Source organism: Mauremys reevesii, linkage group 13 (assembly GCF_016161935.1).
Source record: "Mauremys reevesii isolate NIE-2019 linkage group 13, ASM1616193v1, whole genome shotgun sequence".
NCBI lineage: Eukaryota > Metazoa > Chordata > Testudines > Geoemydidae > Mauremys > Mauremys reevesii.
In genome coordinates, this window is record NC_052635.1 from 36,148,628 (window position 1) to 36,165,901 (window position 17,274).

At 39.8% G+C, this 17,274-nt stretch overlaps 1 protein-coding gene across 6 annotated transcripts in view; it reads right to left on the reverse strand.

The window, feature by feature from the left end:
- BCAS1 (brain enriched myelin associated protein 1) overlaps nucleotides 1-17,274 on the reverse strand; it is a 92,635-nt gene that overhangs the window by 21,445 nt on the left and 53,916 nt on the right. For 4 of the 6 annotated variants that reach the window (XM_039498451.1, XM_039498455.1, XM_039498449.1 and 1 more), the window contains one exon: nucleotides 1,820-1,987. The exons of the other annotated variants lie outside the window; for them this stretch is intronic. In XM_039498451.1, the coding sequence (XP_039354385.1) occupies nucleotides 1,820-1,987 (168 nt within the window). The remainder of the gene's footprint in view (nucleotides 1-1,819; nucleotides 1,988-17,274) is intronic. 6 annotated transcript variants of the gene reach the window in all.

A 17,274-nucleotide genomic window follows, 5' to 3' on the forward strand; every position in this document is an offset into this window, starting at 1 on the left:
TCATGGGAAAGAGGCTTGGCAGTGCAAGCCTGCTGTGTTCAGGGAAACAGGACTTTGTGTACATTCTTTGTACATAAACAAGACTGCACTCAAGAAATTCCTGACTCCATCATCAATTTCGCCTCCTAATGGAAACAACCCTCAAAGCCCCAAGTATTGATTAACCGCTCAGACCTAAGGGACAACAGTATGAGAACTTGTTCTCTTTACTGTCCTTCATCTCCACTCCTCTCCTGTTTGTCTCAGCCACATGTTTCATCATGTCACAACCAAAACGGTGAGTTCTTTGGGGCTAGTACTGTTTTTTTTTTAATTACATGTCTGCATAGCTCCTAGCACAATGGGGCTCTGATCCAGCATTGGTACTTGTAGCTGCTACTGTAAACATTTCTCCCAAATCTTCAGATCTACCTTTCTGGAAGCTGGGGATCTCAGAAGTATAAGGATGTACAAACCAGCTTCTTTCTTCCAGGAATACCCAGTGCACAGAGGTCTAGGACCAGGAGATTGTGCAGAGTTGCTCTTTCAGCACTATGCCCCCTGGATATCCCTTATAAATCCTCAGGGAATTGGTTAAAGCAGCTTTCTAGCTGCTTTCAGCAACTGGAGCAGACCCAAGAATCCACATGTGCTGAAAAACATTTGTGAATTCACTTGTGGCAATGGTATTTTCAAATAAGTCGTGCAGTGGTCCAGCCAAATGCATACCTAACTTGTTAAAAGAATGTAGGGTGATCCAGATAATGGCTCAGATTCCAAAAACTGTGTATCCACCTAATTTCTGCATACAGTTTCCACAATTACGCATGCACATATTTGAAAACATGCCATTCTGACAGGCTGAGCCATTATATGATGTCAGATAAAAGCTAAGTTTTATACAGCTCTGACTCCATATCAGGTAACTACCTAACCAATAAAACAGCATCTGAACCACCTTGCCAAAACAAATAAAATGCTATTAAAAGTCCCAGACGTGATAGTGTTTTAATCAGAGCAGCAGGTTAGTTCTATACTAGGACTGTTTTCTTTTCTGCTTCTTTAGGATCATTTGAGTGTACAACTGCTGGTTAGATTACTACCCTGTCATTTGCATGTGCATTCACCATGATAGTGGTTCATGTCCATGGAAATAAGAAGATACATGCCACTTATTACTTTGATCACTTCCTTGTATGTTGTTCCCATTTCCACCCCACTTTGTCAGCAGTTGCGGGTTATATTTTGATTTTGTCTTTTTAGACTGGTGAAGTAAGGGGCTGTATCTAGGTAGCTAGCCCCACTTGGGCTGACAATGAGGTTTGAACCTGAGACCTAAGCATAACCCTCTATCTCTGACCTAAAGAACTAGCTGCCTGATTCAAAGCCCACCAAAATTAGTTAAAAGACTCCCATTGACTTCAATGGGCTTTGGATCAGGCTCTGTCTCTGCTACTTAGGAGCTGTTAGCTCTAGCAGACCCATAAATGCTCATGGAGCAGCCACTAGAGGGAGATATGTAACACAAAATAAACATGGGTGACACTTTTACAGCACCTAGCACATTTGGGGCTCTACAGAAATATAAATGATGATATCTTATGTGCAGTAATAGTAATTTCACATGCAAAGTAGGCACACAAATGTTTTCAGAGTATTACAAGAGCATTCACGTGCCTCTGGTCAGTTATAAAGATTGTCTCCTTTATTTACATATGTAGCTTTCATTGCTGTACGCAAACAGAATTGTAAACTCATTATGAGAATTGTTTAAAAAGTTACCATCCACAAATTTTGAACAAGGCTCCCTCAGATCCTTTTGTTCAAAGACTCTGCTTACCAGTTTAAAAAACTTCCTCAGGTTTGTTTTGGGGTTTTTATTTTCTTCTCTTCTAAGTTTTACTTCTGCAGTTTCTGGGCTTTTAGTCTCATCTTTGTCAGGAGCCACTGCTTCTAAAGATGCCTCCACTTTCGCATTGATTACAACCTCTGTGTCTTCTGGTGCAGTCTAGGGTTATTTTTGATAAATATTAAGAAGGCAGAAAATCATTCATCTGTCATACTCTTTAAATCAGTACTTTTAAAAATACTGTTATAATGTAACAATGATGCCCTGAGTTAGAAATGCAGGAATTCTATACAGAAAGAATGAACATCAAGTACAATTATTCTAGGAATTGCATTACATCCTTTAGGGCTAGGGTGACCAGATGTCCCGATTTTATATGGACAGTCCTGATTTTGGGGGCTTTTTCTTATATAGGTACCTATTACCCCCCGACCCACTGTCCCGATTTTTTACACTTGCTATCTGGTCACCCTATTTAGGGCCCCCAGTCAGGAAAGCACTGAAGCATGTGCTTAAGTCCATACCTATTCAAGAAAATGTTTAAATTAGTGGGATTTAAGCACAAGCTTTGTTAGATATGTGTTTGAGAACTTTCCTGAAAAAAGTGCTTTCTTAAATTCCCAAGTACAATATTCACCTTTACTCAAAATTTAAAACAAAAATGTACTCAACAAAGAATGTGAACACTTACAGTGGTATAAATCAGGAGTAATTTCACTAACGTCAGTTATATCGCTATAAAATGGGCATGAGTGAGAGGAGGATCTGGACCAGGGGTTTGTAAACAGAAATGGGAATAAGATTAAATAACTTGTGAAAACAATAGTGGGTCTGATTCTTCGCCGGCTTTCACCTGGATTAGTCACTCACACCAGTGCAAACGAAATGTGGCGTGGATGAAAGACATCAGACTCAGAATTCTCAATTTAGTCATATCAGTAGTGCGCTTTCTCTCTCTCTCTCTCTCTCTCTCTCTCTCTCACACACACACACACACTTTGCACAGGTGTAAATAACTACATGAGATGCAAGGTAATGGAGAATCAGATCCATTGTCTTACCAAGATCCTGATCCTATGGGGACTGGACAGGTAATGGAGAATCAGATCCATTGTCTTACCAAGATCCTGATCCTATGGGGACTAGACAGAGCTGGCTCCAGGTTTTCTGCCGCCCCAAGTGGCAAAAACAAAACAAAAAAACAACAACAAAAAAGCTGATCGGCACTTCAGCGGCAGCTCAATTGCGCCGCTCCATTCTTCAGTGGCACTTTGGCGGGTCCTGAGGGATCCACCGCCGAATTCCCACCTAAGACCCGGACGTGCCGCCCCAATAGCAGACGGAGTGCTGCCCCTTTGAATTGGCTGCGCCAAGCACCTGCTTCCTTAGCTGGTGCCTGGAGCCAGCCCTGGGTGTAGAACACCTCCTGAGTGTGCTCAGCTTCCACTGGAATTCATGAAAGTTAGCACGTGCTCAGCAATTTGCAAGAGGTGCTCTGCATTTAGCAGGATTGGGGTTCAAATGAGCTCTAAAGTATTAATGAAAAATGGTGTCTATTCACTTGAATGCCTCATTCCACAGCCTACTCAGGGCCACACTTCTGAGAGCTTATTGTGTTCAAGTGAGCAATGCAAATTGCACAATACAGAGAACACAACCAGGAGGAACATAGGTGCGTCATCGATGTATGGATGCTTCAGATCCCACCTGGACATGGGGCTAAACGTGAATTTCCTTGGCTGACTGTTATCTCTTTTATAACTGCCCAGGTACATAGGTGCTGGAACTAGGGGTGCTCCTGCACGCCCTGGCTTAAAGGGGTTTCCATCATATCTAGAGTTTACAGTTTGGTTCAGTGGCTTTCAGCACCCCCACTATTGTCTGCCCTGCTAAACAATAAAAAAGACTTTTTCCTGTGCACTAAAGAAAAGTTAATTAATTTGGAACTCACAGTCACCATCAAGAGAAGCACCTTCCTTTCTGTCTTAGAGACCAAACTATTACCATGGAACTAACCCAAATAATTTGACCCAAACTCAGCCTTTGCAGCATTTTACAGCCAATTGCAGAATGATGCATAACGTCATAAACACATCTTACTTTGCATTCAGCACCTTAAACACTGAATTAAAATGAAAGTAGTTACACTAGACGTTGACATTTAGACATGACCTGCTGTTTACATTGCCAACAAAGTGAATATAATTTAAAATATTGTACAAACCAACTGCTGTAAATGTGTCACAACAATTTATAGACATGCATGCAATATTTATGTACACTGTATAGTTACTTTTAATGTGTGTTCCTATATGATGACCTCCTCTTGGCTTACACACTGGGGATTGAATTGGAGACCTAAAAAGCATGAGCTGCTTCAGTTTGAACTAAACAGCCACGGCTCTATTGCTATAGGCTGTAACACCTGCTATCCTCTGTGTCCTGGGCACAGAGCGGAGCTGTAACGTGCACACGCAGGTGCCCATGGTATAAAGCACATCATTTGAATTTTTGAAAATGGGGTTGGCGGAGTGCATGAATAAGCTGCAGTAAATAATCCTGATTGTCTGGATATAATACTAACTGTTATGGGTGAAATGCATGGAGACTGGTGGGGGGAGGGTTGCAGGGGAAGATATCTATTTCACACCCCCACCCCATGTCAAAGGCTCTACAGCACAGCTCCCCCCTTCCCCATGACTGTTACTTCAGCTGATGAATGACAAGTGGCTGTAGGCTCTCTGCACCGCGCATGTGAAGGGCCCACAGGATCTCTCTAATTGTTTATCCCCATTCCCAACACCGCCCTTTCTTATTATTTTGTTATGATCATTTAGACCCCTTAAGGGCTCAACTGCAGCTTTGCTACAAGCCCCCAAGAGCATAGTCACGCTGCCTCAGGACCAGGCAGTCACAGTCTGGTTACTGGTTCTCCCCAAGCTCCAACAGAAAGGTAATTTGAGCCAGCCCTGTACCTGCAGATAACTTCCCCTGCCACCTCTGCTCCACTGTTCCAAAAAGCACACAAGGCTCTTCTAATCCCGCATGCTGCCATTGGTAATGTGTGTATTGACCTTCTTACTCCCCAGCCCAGCACATAGCCCTAAGTATCTATAGGCTCAATTTTGCCACCCTGATTCACACTGCATAGCACCTTCCCACACAAGTAATCCCACTGATTGCAATGATACCACTAACAGCACCCTCCAATGTAAGTACGACAGGATTGGACGGTATATGAGTTCAGAGATTTCCTAGCATGCATTGAAACAGATTGTGCTATATTGCTAAACACAGGTTTGTCTGATCTATTCTTTTCCTGGGTATTTTTTTCTTTTTCTCATTGGGATGAATGGTATTTTGATAGGAATCAAGATTACATGTTCAGAATCGTAACTTTTTCCAGCATTACATTTAATTGCAATGTTCCTCTTATAGAAATTACTGTGTACACCTAAAATATGTTTTAAAATTATTCTGTGAACAGAATTTAAATGTATGAAAGTTAATGAAACAGTTAATCATTAGCAATAATTTTAATCTGTCTTTCTATTTGATCTGCCTTATGAATACACACAATCAGTTCACCATTTCTTTGCTAGAAAGAAACGGTTCATAGCACGAGCTGGAAGAGTGGCTCAGTAAGGCAGTGAACATAAGAACATAAGAACATAAGAAAGGCCGTACCGGGTCAGACCAAAGGTCCATCTAGCCCAGTATCTGTCTACCGACAGTGGCCAATGCCAGGTGCCCCTGAGGGAGTGAACCTAACAGGCAATGATCAAATGATCTCTCTCCTGCCATCCATCTCCATCCTCTGAACAGACAGGCTGGGACACCATTCTACCCATCCTGGCTAATAGCCCATTATGGACTTAGCACCACCATTTATTATCCAGTTTTATTAAACATTATTATTCCTAGTCCTTCTCAACCTCTAAACCTCCTCAGGTTCCAAGTTGTTGGTGCGCTTAGTGAAGTGAAGAAGAACTTCCTTTTTTTTTTTTTTTTAAATATTTGTTTTAATTTTTATTTTGTTTAAAATAGTTATGAATAATATGTGAATAAGTAAATAACTTTTCACTTTCCTTTCTCAACATCACTATTCATTTTCATATTTATATTATATGTCCCCTTCTCTTTCTCTTTCTTCTTTTGAAGAGTCCTAGCCTCTTTAATTTTTCCTTCTCTTTCCTCTAACCATCCCTTTTATCTTTTTTGCTCTTTCTTCTTTTTTTCTTTCTTTTTTTGATTTTTTTGAGTTTTAGAATACTTTTTTGAGAGACATGATCTATTATGGATGCAGTATCATTTATATATATCATATTATAATATATATATATTCTATTCTCTATCCCTTTTTCTCTTTCTTTAATTCCTGTTTTTGATTTTTGACCGCCTGGTTTTTTTTCTCAGCTTCACAATGCGTGGAACTCTTCAGAGAATAATCCCAAGATCCTTGTCTGATCTTTATTAGCCTGATCATGTTGCTTATTTAGCCCCATCATTTTTGTATGTTTTTTTTCATTTATTTTTTTTAAATTTCATTTGCCATTTTGTTTGTTTTGTTTTTCACTTTGTTTTAATCTTTTGAGTTCTTTTTTTCTTCTTCTGCTCTTCTCTTGTTTAGTATCAGTTCTTTGTTTTCTACTCTTCCTCTTCACTTTCACTCCTTACTGTTTACTCCTTTCTTAGATCAATTTCTCAATAATTGAATATAGACCTGGACTTGACTACCCCTTACTCCACTCTCCACCCCCAGAATTTACCATCTATACCTTTTTCCATTTCTGATCTTTGTTCCTTAACCTTCCTGAGTTTCCTTTCTCATGAAAGGCCTTTTCTTTTATTGACCAGGACTTTCCTTTTTACTTTCTTGGAGCTAATTTGGAATGAAAGGTTTGTCAAGGGATCCCCTGAATCCTTTGTCACTATTTCTACCTTGTTCTTGTTGTCCACTAGTTGGATTTCTGTTAATTTTAGTAGAACTTTCCCATTTACCATGTTCACTGTGTTGTTTTATTTATGTTTTCTTTTTGTTTCTATGTGTCTGACAATTTTATTCTTTTTCTATGTTTTAATTTTTTTTCTATTTTAGACCCGTTTCTTATAAATTTCTGTATTCCCGGGATCACCCCTTTAAACCTTTTATAATATTGGCGCTACATTTTAACTTATTGGTTACATTTTACCAACACTAGGACAGGTTACAAACCTTAGTTAATAGTTCAAATTAATTTTGGGTGTTTTGAGTTCTTTTGGAACTCTTGGTTCAAATGCCACCTGGTATGTTGATGTGTTAATGTTTGAGTTATCAAACCTCACCAAAACCTCCTCTACCAGCACTTCCCTCTTCCTCAGATTTCTCACCAGCCAAGTCCTCCAGATTTGTCACCTAAATTTCCTGCTCAGGTTTGGGACTGAGGCAAAGAATCAAAGATTTCATTTAGTTTGACTTTATCATTTTTTTTATCATTGAATTTTTTTTATTTTTTTCCCACTGGTTGTTTAATTCCTTTTCTTTAGTTTTGCCACCTTCCTGCTTGACTCCATTTTGTAACTGTTTGTTTTTTGGTTTTTCGTTCTTTTTTTTATTCTTTTTGTCTTTTTTTTATTTGTTTTGTTGCCTTTAGTTTTTTTTAATTTCTTTTCTTTGCCTCTTACTTTTTTGCCCTTTTATTTTTCTTTTTCTTCTTTTTTTCTTTCTTTCTTTCTTATTTTTTTTTTTTTTTTTTTTTTCTTTTATAGTTTTTTTATTTTTTTCTAGTTTTTTTTTTTTTTTAGTTTTTGGGCTCTTTGGGCCCCTTTTATGGTGTTTTTAAATTTTTTTTATGCTTTTTTTTTTTTTTAACTAACCCCTTTTTTTGTATTTTTTTCCCTTTTTTTTTTGTTCCTCACAGGCCACTCATTTTTAACTCTGATTTATTCCAAGTCCCACCACAGGTTAGGATGTTGGGATGGGGGCAGTCACTTTTATTCCTATTATTGTATTATCACTGCTATTATGCTCTCTACTCCACCTATCTTTTCCCACTCCAGTCGCCTCCTGCAGGATTAAATCTCCCAGCTCCTCTGAAGCAGTCTCCTCCTGCATGTCGTGTTTTTAATTTGCTTAGCCTCAGTTATTTCAATTTTTGATCTGGAATCTCTATCCCCCTGGGAAATATGAAATTATATTCTTTCCAATTTTGAAATTAAATATAATTTCCCATGATTTCTCTAATTTTCCTTACTTTTCCCTTTGGGTTCTTTCATTAGATTTGCTAATTCCCTGTCACTATTTTGGAGATTTATAATGATATATTTATAGAGATTCCCTGTATTTTCCCTATTGATCCATTTTTACTAGGATTTGAAATTTCTATCATTTATTTCTATGGATTTTTCCTCCATTTGTGGCCTGTTCCTTCCCTTCCGATATATTTTGTACTATATATGTGTGTCCCTTTGATTCTGCTCTCAGTCCACCAGTGTTCTGTGATGCATATTATCCACCATTCCTATTTATGATCTATATCTGCAGTTCACCCCTTTTATTTTTGACTTATCATTTGTTTCTGTTATACTTTAAAAAAATTTGGTTTCTTTATCTTTCCTTTTATTATTTAGTTTTCTGATATTTCTTTTGTGTACATTCATGTGACTTATTATTTAGACTTATCTTCCTGTTCTCCTCTGCTTTTTTAATACTCTGGTCCTCTCTATTCATCCTTCTCTCCCTGATGATCTCATCAGACTCTCCCTGCTTCTCTGCAGCAGTCGGATTCCCCCCCCACCTCTGCTCCAACTGCTCTACCCCCTCTCCCCTAGTTAAAACTTCCTTACAACCTTTTTAATGTTTGGTAGCAGTCATCTCTCTGTGTCTGGTTCCTCCTCCCTTTGCAGCTCTCAGTTCCTCTCCACCTGCCCATCCCCCCTCTCTACCACCCTCCTCCACACCATCCTCCTCCACACCATCCTCTGCTTCCCCTGAGCCTACTGCTATCTGAAAGTGACTTAGCTTCTAGGAGCTCATCTTTCAAAGATTAGCATTTGGGATCCTATTACGGCTATTGCTGTTACAGCTGCCGCCGGAATGAGTTTTCTTTCAAGCGCATTCTGTGCAGGGGGTTTAGTTTCTCTAGTGATAACAATTGCATCCTGGGAGGAAATGCCAAATACTGGAGGGAAGGAAGGAAGACAGAAGTGCTGTCTGTTAGAAAATATTACGAGATAATCAGCCATTCAGAAAGATTAATTTGTTGAATATTCCATGCCTCACAACACTGTACTTACAGTAGTGAGGTACTTGTATTCATTGGTCACTAGACTGTACAATTTAAGAGTAGGAAATTTAGAGTTAGGAAAGTTAAATAAAACTTCCAATTTAAAAATAAATCAAACCTATTTTTTAAATGCAATTACAGAGCCAGATTTTTTTAAAAAATAGGCATGTACAAAATACACATCTAATTTGCAGTGATGACAACTGCATATGAAATCTCTCATTTTACTTGGGCAATGCTGCTAATACACATTTTAATTAGGCATCCCATAGTGTTCCTGAAGAAATTATAAGGTGCCTTGTCTGCAGTTCTCAGCCTGCTATTAAGAATGACATTTTTATAATAATTTGGTTATAATTATTATGAGGAAGGAATCCTGTACAATTGCCTATGTGTGTGCACATACACTAGAACCGCCTTTATAGTTTTCAGAGCTTTTAAAGTATTTCCATTAACTTGACCTGGAATAGTTTCTTTGAGGTGAAGCTTTGTGTACAGTTATCACATCAGGGTTTCTTTATTCTTACTCATATACATCAAATCTAATTGTTTTTAAATGCTAGCTATGTGCTGGCTTTGGAACTAAGGTCAGAACTGTGAATTATTTATCAAATGTAGATGTTATTATATAATGACCCCTTACTACCGCATTCATACTTTATATTACATACATGTTGATCCACTACTCTCAGTCAGAACTGTGTGTGCACTTTAGAGGTTGTACATTTGTGTGCCTAATTTGCGCAACCCAGTACTGCAATTGTCAGAGCTTCTGTGCTAATTGATCATCACGGGTGAAATTCTTACCCTCCTGAAATCAATATGAGAGTGTTCCCATTGCCTTCAACTGGGTCAGGATTTCACCCCCTGCATCTAGCCAGTCACTGATAGATGAAATCCCTAGAGCCATTTTGAGTGCTGTTACTAGATGTGTGTGTACATATTAGATGCAGCAAAGAGTTCTGTGGCACCTTATAGACTAACTAACATATCGGAGCATGAGCTTTCGTGGGTGAATACCCACTTTGTCGGATGCACATCTCACAAAGTGGGTATTCACCCATGAAAGCTCTTGGTCCAATACGTTTGTTAGTTTATAAGGTGCCACAGAACTCTTTGCCGCTTTTACAGATCCAGACTGACACGGCTACCCCCCTGATACATATTAGATGTACACTTGCATGTGTTTTTGTCATAGTGCTTTTGTCAGCCTGAGTCACGGGGTTTGTGTATGCTACAGAGATTCATATTGGCATACCTATGCCAGCATAGCTCTGTAGTGTAGATGCAGAAGAGGTTTTTCTGTTGGTGTAGGAACATCACCTTCCTGAATGATGTTAGCTACATTGACAGAAGCTCTCTTCCATCAACATAACTGTGTCTATGCTATGGGTTATGGCTGCATTGCCTCATTGGCCAGGGCTATGGTTTTTTCACACCCTGACTGACATAGCTATGATATAACTTTCAATTGTAGACCAAAATACACTCTCTCTCTCTCTCTCTTTCCTATAGCACTGTATACTGTAGATACGCAACTACAGCTTCTGAAGTACAGGCTTGGCCAGTTGTTTCAGCATGATGAATGAGACAGAAAAATGACTGCCTTCATCCTGTCAAGATCTATTTTGTGTGTTATACTTACAAAATGTATTTGAGAGTTACTTATTTTCCCTCAGCCCTGTAAGGTTCAGACCTTTCATATTCTTGTGGCTCCTATTATGCTTTACATTCTCTAATGATGATTTAACTTTCAGATCTTATTTTAAAATACTTCACTCCAGAAAATGAAATTCCTTCAGACTGGGCTTTGTAAATAAAAGCTGGAAGAGCACACTACAGCTGCTGTACAAACAGCAAAATTCACTCCATTGCTGCCATGACATCACAAAGGAAATGTCACTCCTATAACTATAAAGATAGTTTCCAAACGGCTGCTGTGATTCTGTTAAGTTCCAGTTTTATTTCAACATCTTGGTCGACATACCGAAGCTTGGCTTTATTTAGTTTTTCCATGCAGGATGTTTCAATGGAATGCAAAAGCTTTTAAATGTACACACTTAAGTACAAAGCAAATTCTTATTTTCATTGCAAAGTATGACTAATTGGGCTCTGTAGTAGGGACTCCATCCATGGGTGGGGGGAGGGCACCGGACATAGAAAACCAAAATCTTTTATAGAAGACTTATCATCTCAAAACCCTGCTAACTCATAAGGGGTTAATACCCAATAACATATTCAATATTTAAACAGTTATAGTCTTCATACCACTAAACCTCAAGAGGAAGTATGGGCTACTGGTTACTTGCCTGGGACTCTGGAGATCCTTCCATACTCTGCCACAGACCTCATGTATGACCTTGGGCAAGTCACTTAGGCCCAGGAGGGATTCAGAGCTCAGACAGTAATTTACACCCCCCCCCTCACCATTTTACCTAAGTTTTCTATTGAAAGAGGAACAGGGAACAATAGGAGGTTGAACTGCAATGGGAGTTAGGCACCTAAATATCTTTTGAGGATTTGAGTCTTAGGGCTTGTTGAAATGATGCATTAGTACCGGGGTTCTCAACTTTTTTCTTTCTGAGGCCCCCCCTAGCATGCTATAAAAACTCCACAGCCCACCTGTGCCACAACGTTTATCTGCATGTAAAAGGCAGGGCCAGTGTGAGAGAGTAGCAAGCAGGCAATTGCCTGGGGCACCACGCCACAGGGGGCCCTGTGAAGCTAAGTTGCTCAGGCTTTGACTTCAGCCCTGGGTGGCAGGGCTTGGAACCCCAGGCTTCAGCCCCTTGTGGTGGGACTTCTGCTTTCTGCCCATGGCCACAGCAAGTCTAATGCCGGCCCTGCTTGGTGGATCCCCTGAAACCTGCTTGGGGGCCCCTCAGTGGGCCCCAGATCCCTGGTTGAGGACCACTGCATTAGTCCACACCAGATGGGCTGTAAATTCTAGTGTACACCAGTGTGTGGCACACTATTTGTGTGAACCCCGCTGGCTCACACTTAAAGTTCCCCAGTGCATGTTGATGTATTGGGACTATGTCAATGCTCATTAGAGAACTTTTAGTGCAAGCCAGCAGGGTCCACATGGACAGTTAGTATGCAACACATGGGTGTACAATGGAATTTACACCTCCACTAGTGTAGACTAACACACCATGTAGACAAGCCTCATGTCTCTGTTTCCCATCTGTAAAATGGGAATATTAGTACTTCTCTACCTCCCTGGGATATTCTGGGATATTGAGAGTGATTCAGACACAATGATAATGGGGGCAATGTAAGTGCGTAAGATTAAGACAGAAAGGACATTAGTCTATGATCCCTGACTTCCAAATGGTGTCTTTTTATAGTTGCTCAACAGGTTGTAGAAAGAGGCTCTGAAACGTTGATTTGGATTGTAAGTAGGATTTAGAGTCCATTCACAGGGTTGTATTTCATCTCCTATAAACTTTTATAATACAGTGCTGGGAAAGGTTAAGTTGATTTCTTTTAGTAATGGACGACATGAACCTGTTGGGATTATTGTTCAATTTGGAGCGGCAAAGCAGCAATCCCACAAAACACAGTAAGAACATCCCCAGAAATCAGGAGCTATAAATGATTAGATTTTTCTTTTGTGGGAACTGCCAATGCTATTGGCAGCATAGACAAGACACTACTCCATGCCCATCACAAGGTCTTTCTTAATAAGATAGAACCATATTGTCTGGAGTAATGCAGGATGTGCTGCAAACTCTGATCTTCATTGAAATATTGCTCCTAGGTAACATTTTCAGAAGGGCCCAAGTATCTTTCACTGGGACTTAGTTTACACTACAGAGTTTTGCTGACATAACTATGTTTGCTTGGAGTGTGAAAAAAAAATCATGCCTCCCAGCTGTTAGCCAATAGATATAGTTTATATGCACCACCCCCGGACACACATTAATAGGTATTATGCACCTGGTATTAATATAGTATATATTAAATGAGAGTATTGGGAAGTCATGCTAAATTGTATTCTACTTACTTACTTATGCTAAAGTATACATCCTACAATACCTTTTAATAGTACAATTCAGCATTTGGCATAAGCAGATAGGAAACCTGTCAAAGTCAAGATACATAAATGTTCTGTCCTGGTACAGGCTTGGGATGTGCCTCAACACCCATTGGCGCCAGGGATGTACTGTCCAAAACAAACGATAATGAAAGGACAGAACTGGTTATGGCCTGGTGGGTTAAAACTCAGTGACGTATGGAAAGCTCTAACTTGTAAACACTATTTGGTATAAATACAAGTAGTTTTGGAGGAAGGATTGGTGACATACTAACTCTTTCCTGTACTGTACTGCTTTGTCCTTAGACAATAAATTGGCTATTTGGTTACTTCATCTCTTGAATATTTTTAATATCAAACTGCAGTAGTCAAACAATTGGTTAAACTTTGAGTTATACAGTTGACATAGTTATGCTGGCAAAATCTCCGGCGTAGATGCAACTATGCCAAGAGAAGAGGGTTTTTGTTGGCTTAGCTAACGTCGTCAATAGGTAGTGTAGCTATGCAAGCCGAACTTCTGATGGCTTATGCTGCATCTCCACCAGGGGGCTATTCCAGCATAGCAATTCCAGCCAAGGCTGCAGTGTACACAAACTGTTCAACTGTCACTACGATGGCTTTGAACGTTTTACCTGGTATGTTTTTAGGCCCTGGAACATTCTGAAGGGCCCTGAAGGGTTTATTAGGCTATTTTGTGAAACAGTGAATGTTCACGGTGGTTGAAACCACAAGTAGCCTTTTCAAAGTGTACTTATAAAACAACAATTGAAAATGCTGGAATGATAATGGCTTCCTAAAGAGAGATTATCTTTAACTAGGCTGTCTCTCTAATGGATGTTCTTACATATAGTGCTGACTAAATTAGAAATCAGAGTTTGTGAAGAAGAGTCAGAGCAGGATATGCAAACCTGGCATTATATAAAAGGAAACTTTAAAGGCACCACAAAATTCCCATAAGGTAAGAGAGGCCGAGTTGTCTTACATTTTGCAAATGGGGTGGCTCCAGGCACCTGTGCACCAAGCGCGTGCCTGGGGTGGCAAGCCACGGGGGGCGGCCTGCCAGTTGCCGTGAGGGTGGCAGTCAGGCAGCTTTTGGCGGCTTGCCTGCGGGAGGTCCGCTGGTCTCGCGGCTTTGGTGGCAATTGGGCGGCGGGTACGTCGAAGGCGCGGGACTGGCGGACCTCCCGCAGGCATGCTGCCGAATCCGCGTTACCAGCGGACCTCCTGCAGGCATGCCACCGAAGGCTGCCTGACTGCCGTGCTTGGGGTGGCAAAATACATAGAGCTGCCCCTGTTTGCAGATTCCTGGAATCTGACAGTATGTTACAGAAATGGATATAACGCCTCTTAATTTTAGAGAGTGCTGTGCACAGTCTTCCAAAGGCAAAACAACCCCTCCAAATTACAAGGGTTTTTTGACATACTTTTAACTATCTGCTTCTGATGGAAGGCCAGAAGAAATGTTCCCATTTATCACCCCAAAGATTTTGAGAGATGCTCTTGACAGCAGCTGAAGTTTAATAGGAAGAGCCTGACAAAGGTGAATAGTCAATAAACTTTGAATGATTTTACTTTAACTTAAATTCTCCTCTAGGGTACGGGCCTGTCTTCCTCTTTACTCAACAAAGCAATAATAAAAATAAAAAATGACACTATGTTCTGTGATTAGTTTTATAGGCGGAATCTACAATTTGTATAATAATAACTTATAGGTAGAACAACTATATTTATCTTGAATACACAGTGATATTCCTATAGCCATAAATTACATTGACTGAGCTTTCTGGATTTATAAGTTGAAATTCTGCTGTCAGTTACACTGGGGTAAATTGGAATTAATTTCACAAAAGTCAAGAGTCTCTCCTGATTTGCACCAATGTGACTGAGCTTAAATTCCTTAAAAAGACAGAAAACAGACTTTGCAGAGAGCAAGCCCAAACCTTGGAATAGTATTTCAAGGCATTTACCTTGTTTGAAGGAATAAAATGAAATCCACCTACTAGCCTCACTACTACAGAGCTACCATTGTATTTTTGTTATTTAAAATAATCATTTTCTCGGCCTCTGTTGTGTTTTTATAACAGGATTTTACAGCATTTTTGCTGCTTTGTTAGCTGGAAAGTACTGTTCTACTTCCTATAAGATACTGTTCTCTATTCCTTTTCCTATAAAAACTTAGTGAAAGTGGAAATGGTGGTATCTGTATAAGTTATTGTCTAAACTCTGAATTCTTCCTCTGAATTACAAGACTTTCAAGCCTTCCAGTACCTAGGAGTTTTCAGTTCAGTGTTTTCTTTTATGTTAGTACTATGCAAAATGCAGTGAAAGTGAAAATGTAATTTATTTTTGGGCCTGATGTAATGAGCTGGCTCTACGGCTTTGTTTCATTTACTGAGCAGCCTTTCTTAAGTTTAAAGTAAATCCTATACCTTGTCTTCTGTATTATCCTCACATTGCAGCTTCAGCTTGGTGCTCCCTACCTGAATCTAATCTCTACCCTGCATAAGACTCTATTTTTCTTGGGCCATGCATTTGCTAGCTAACAAACCAAACTGTATTTTCTTGTAATGCATAAGTATTCATTAATGAGTTCATCTTTTGCAATTTTTTAATTTAAAAAAAAATGCAGCTGGGTGTGATGTTGATCTCTGCTGCTTAAGAGACACATGGTAGAATTCATAGCCCAGTGGGAGAAGTAAAATGGCTTTAAGCCACTTTTGTGCCCTTCTGATTTTGGGGGCCCCCTGTGTAACTTAGAAAGGGTCTGTTTAAGTTACTGCAGCCTGTCCCTGCCTGCTTAGGGGAAGTGGCACTGTCCAGAACCACTATAGTGCTATATGCTATGGCCCAGCTCTTGATACCCGTCCCATCCCTAGCATGCCCGCTACATTAGGACTTCCAAGGGGCTCCTCAGAAATCAACCGGGCCTGGCTTCCCCAGTTATTACACAAGGGAACTTCCCTTTTAACACCCCTTTATGTTGCTTTGGCCCCTTTAGTCAGGAAAAAATGACCCTCACCCTCTACTCCCATGCAACTTTGCCAATAGTACATTCTGTAATGGAGGTTGACAAAGCACTTCAGGGACTTGATAAGGCCTGGGTAATACATTATAACCACCTTCTCCACCCAAATATTCGTTTTCCTTCTCTATGGCATCCACCTTTCAGCTACTGTTTGCTCTGCAAATCCCATGCTAATGACTCAGTGCTGTAGGTTAATGTTTGGTACATGCTTATCATACCTGCTGGACAGCTGTGTTGCTGGCTATACTTTCAATAGATAAATCCTCCCTTCTCAGTAACAAAGGCAGGTCTTTTGCTGCTACATCTATGACATCAAAACTGTAACAGCTTCAAATTGTGATTTTCCCCTCCAAAATGTATCTATTATTTGAGATAATTTACTGACCAATGTTCCTGAATCCTTCTTAGCCTGCAGCTGGTTTGTAATTATTCTATATTCAAAATGGCCAAGTGGAATATTTCTGTGCCTAGACACGTTCAAGTCCTGGAATCAGGTTTCCAGTGCAAATACTTGTGATTACAAATGCAAAATTTGCTTGTCCATTAATATTCATCGTTTGCTTAAAAATTAGCAAGGCCACGTTGGCAAACATTCCAGCCATTTGTGAGAATATTCCTGGAAAGTGATCAGAAAATGGGGCCAAACACAGCAGAAGTGAATTAATTTGGAAAGTTAAACAAGCATTCACAGATATTATTTTGCACTGTTTACCGAGCTCTAATTAAAGCATTAGCACTACAGTCTGTTGACAGTCACTTCATTCGTTCTATTTTGAAGTGAAAGCTCCTTCTAGAGACAAGCAAAGCAGCTTGAATTTCAGGCTAACCTATGAGACTAATCATTTTGTGCAGCTATGCATTTCTTTGGCCTCAGCTGATTAGGTCACCAAGATTCCTGGTTAAAGGAAATAGAATATCTTCTTCTATCAAGAAAACCTAAGGAAGTGACACAAATCTTTTGCTGGTAAGGGATAATCATTCAAACCAAACAGGTAAATTAAAAAAAAAAACCAAAAAACTACATATAAGGGCCAAATTCTGTTCTCAGCCTCACCCGTTTATTTCTCTCGTAACTCCATTGAATTCAGTTGTCCCTGCTCAAATCAATGGAGTTATT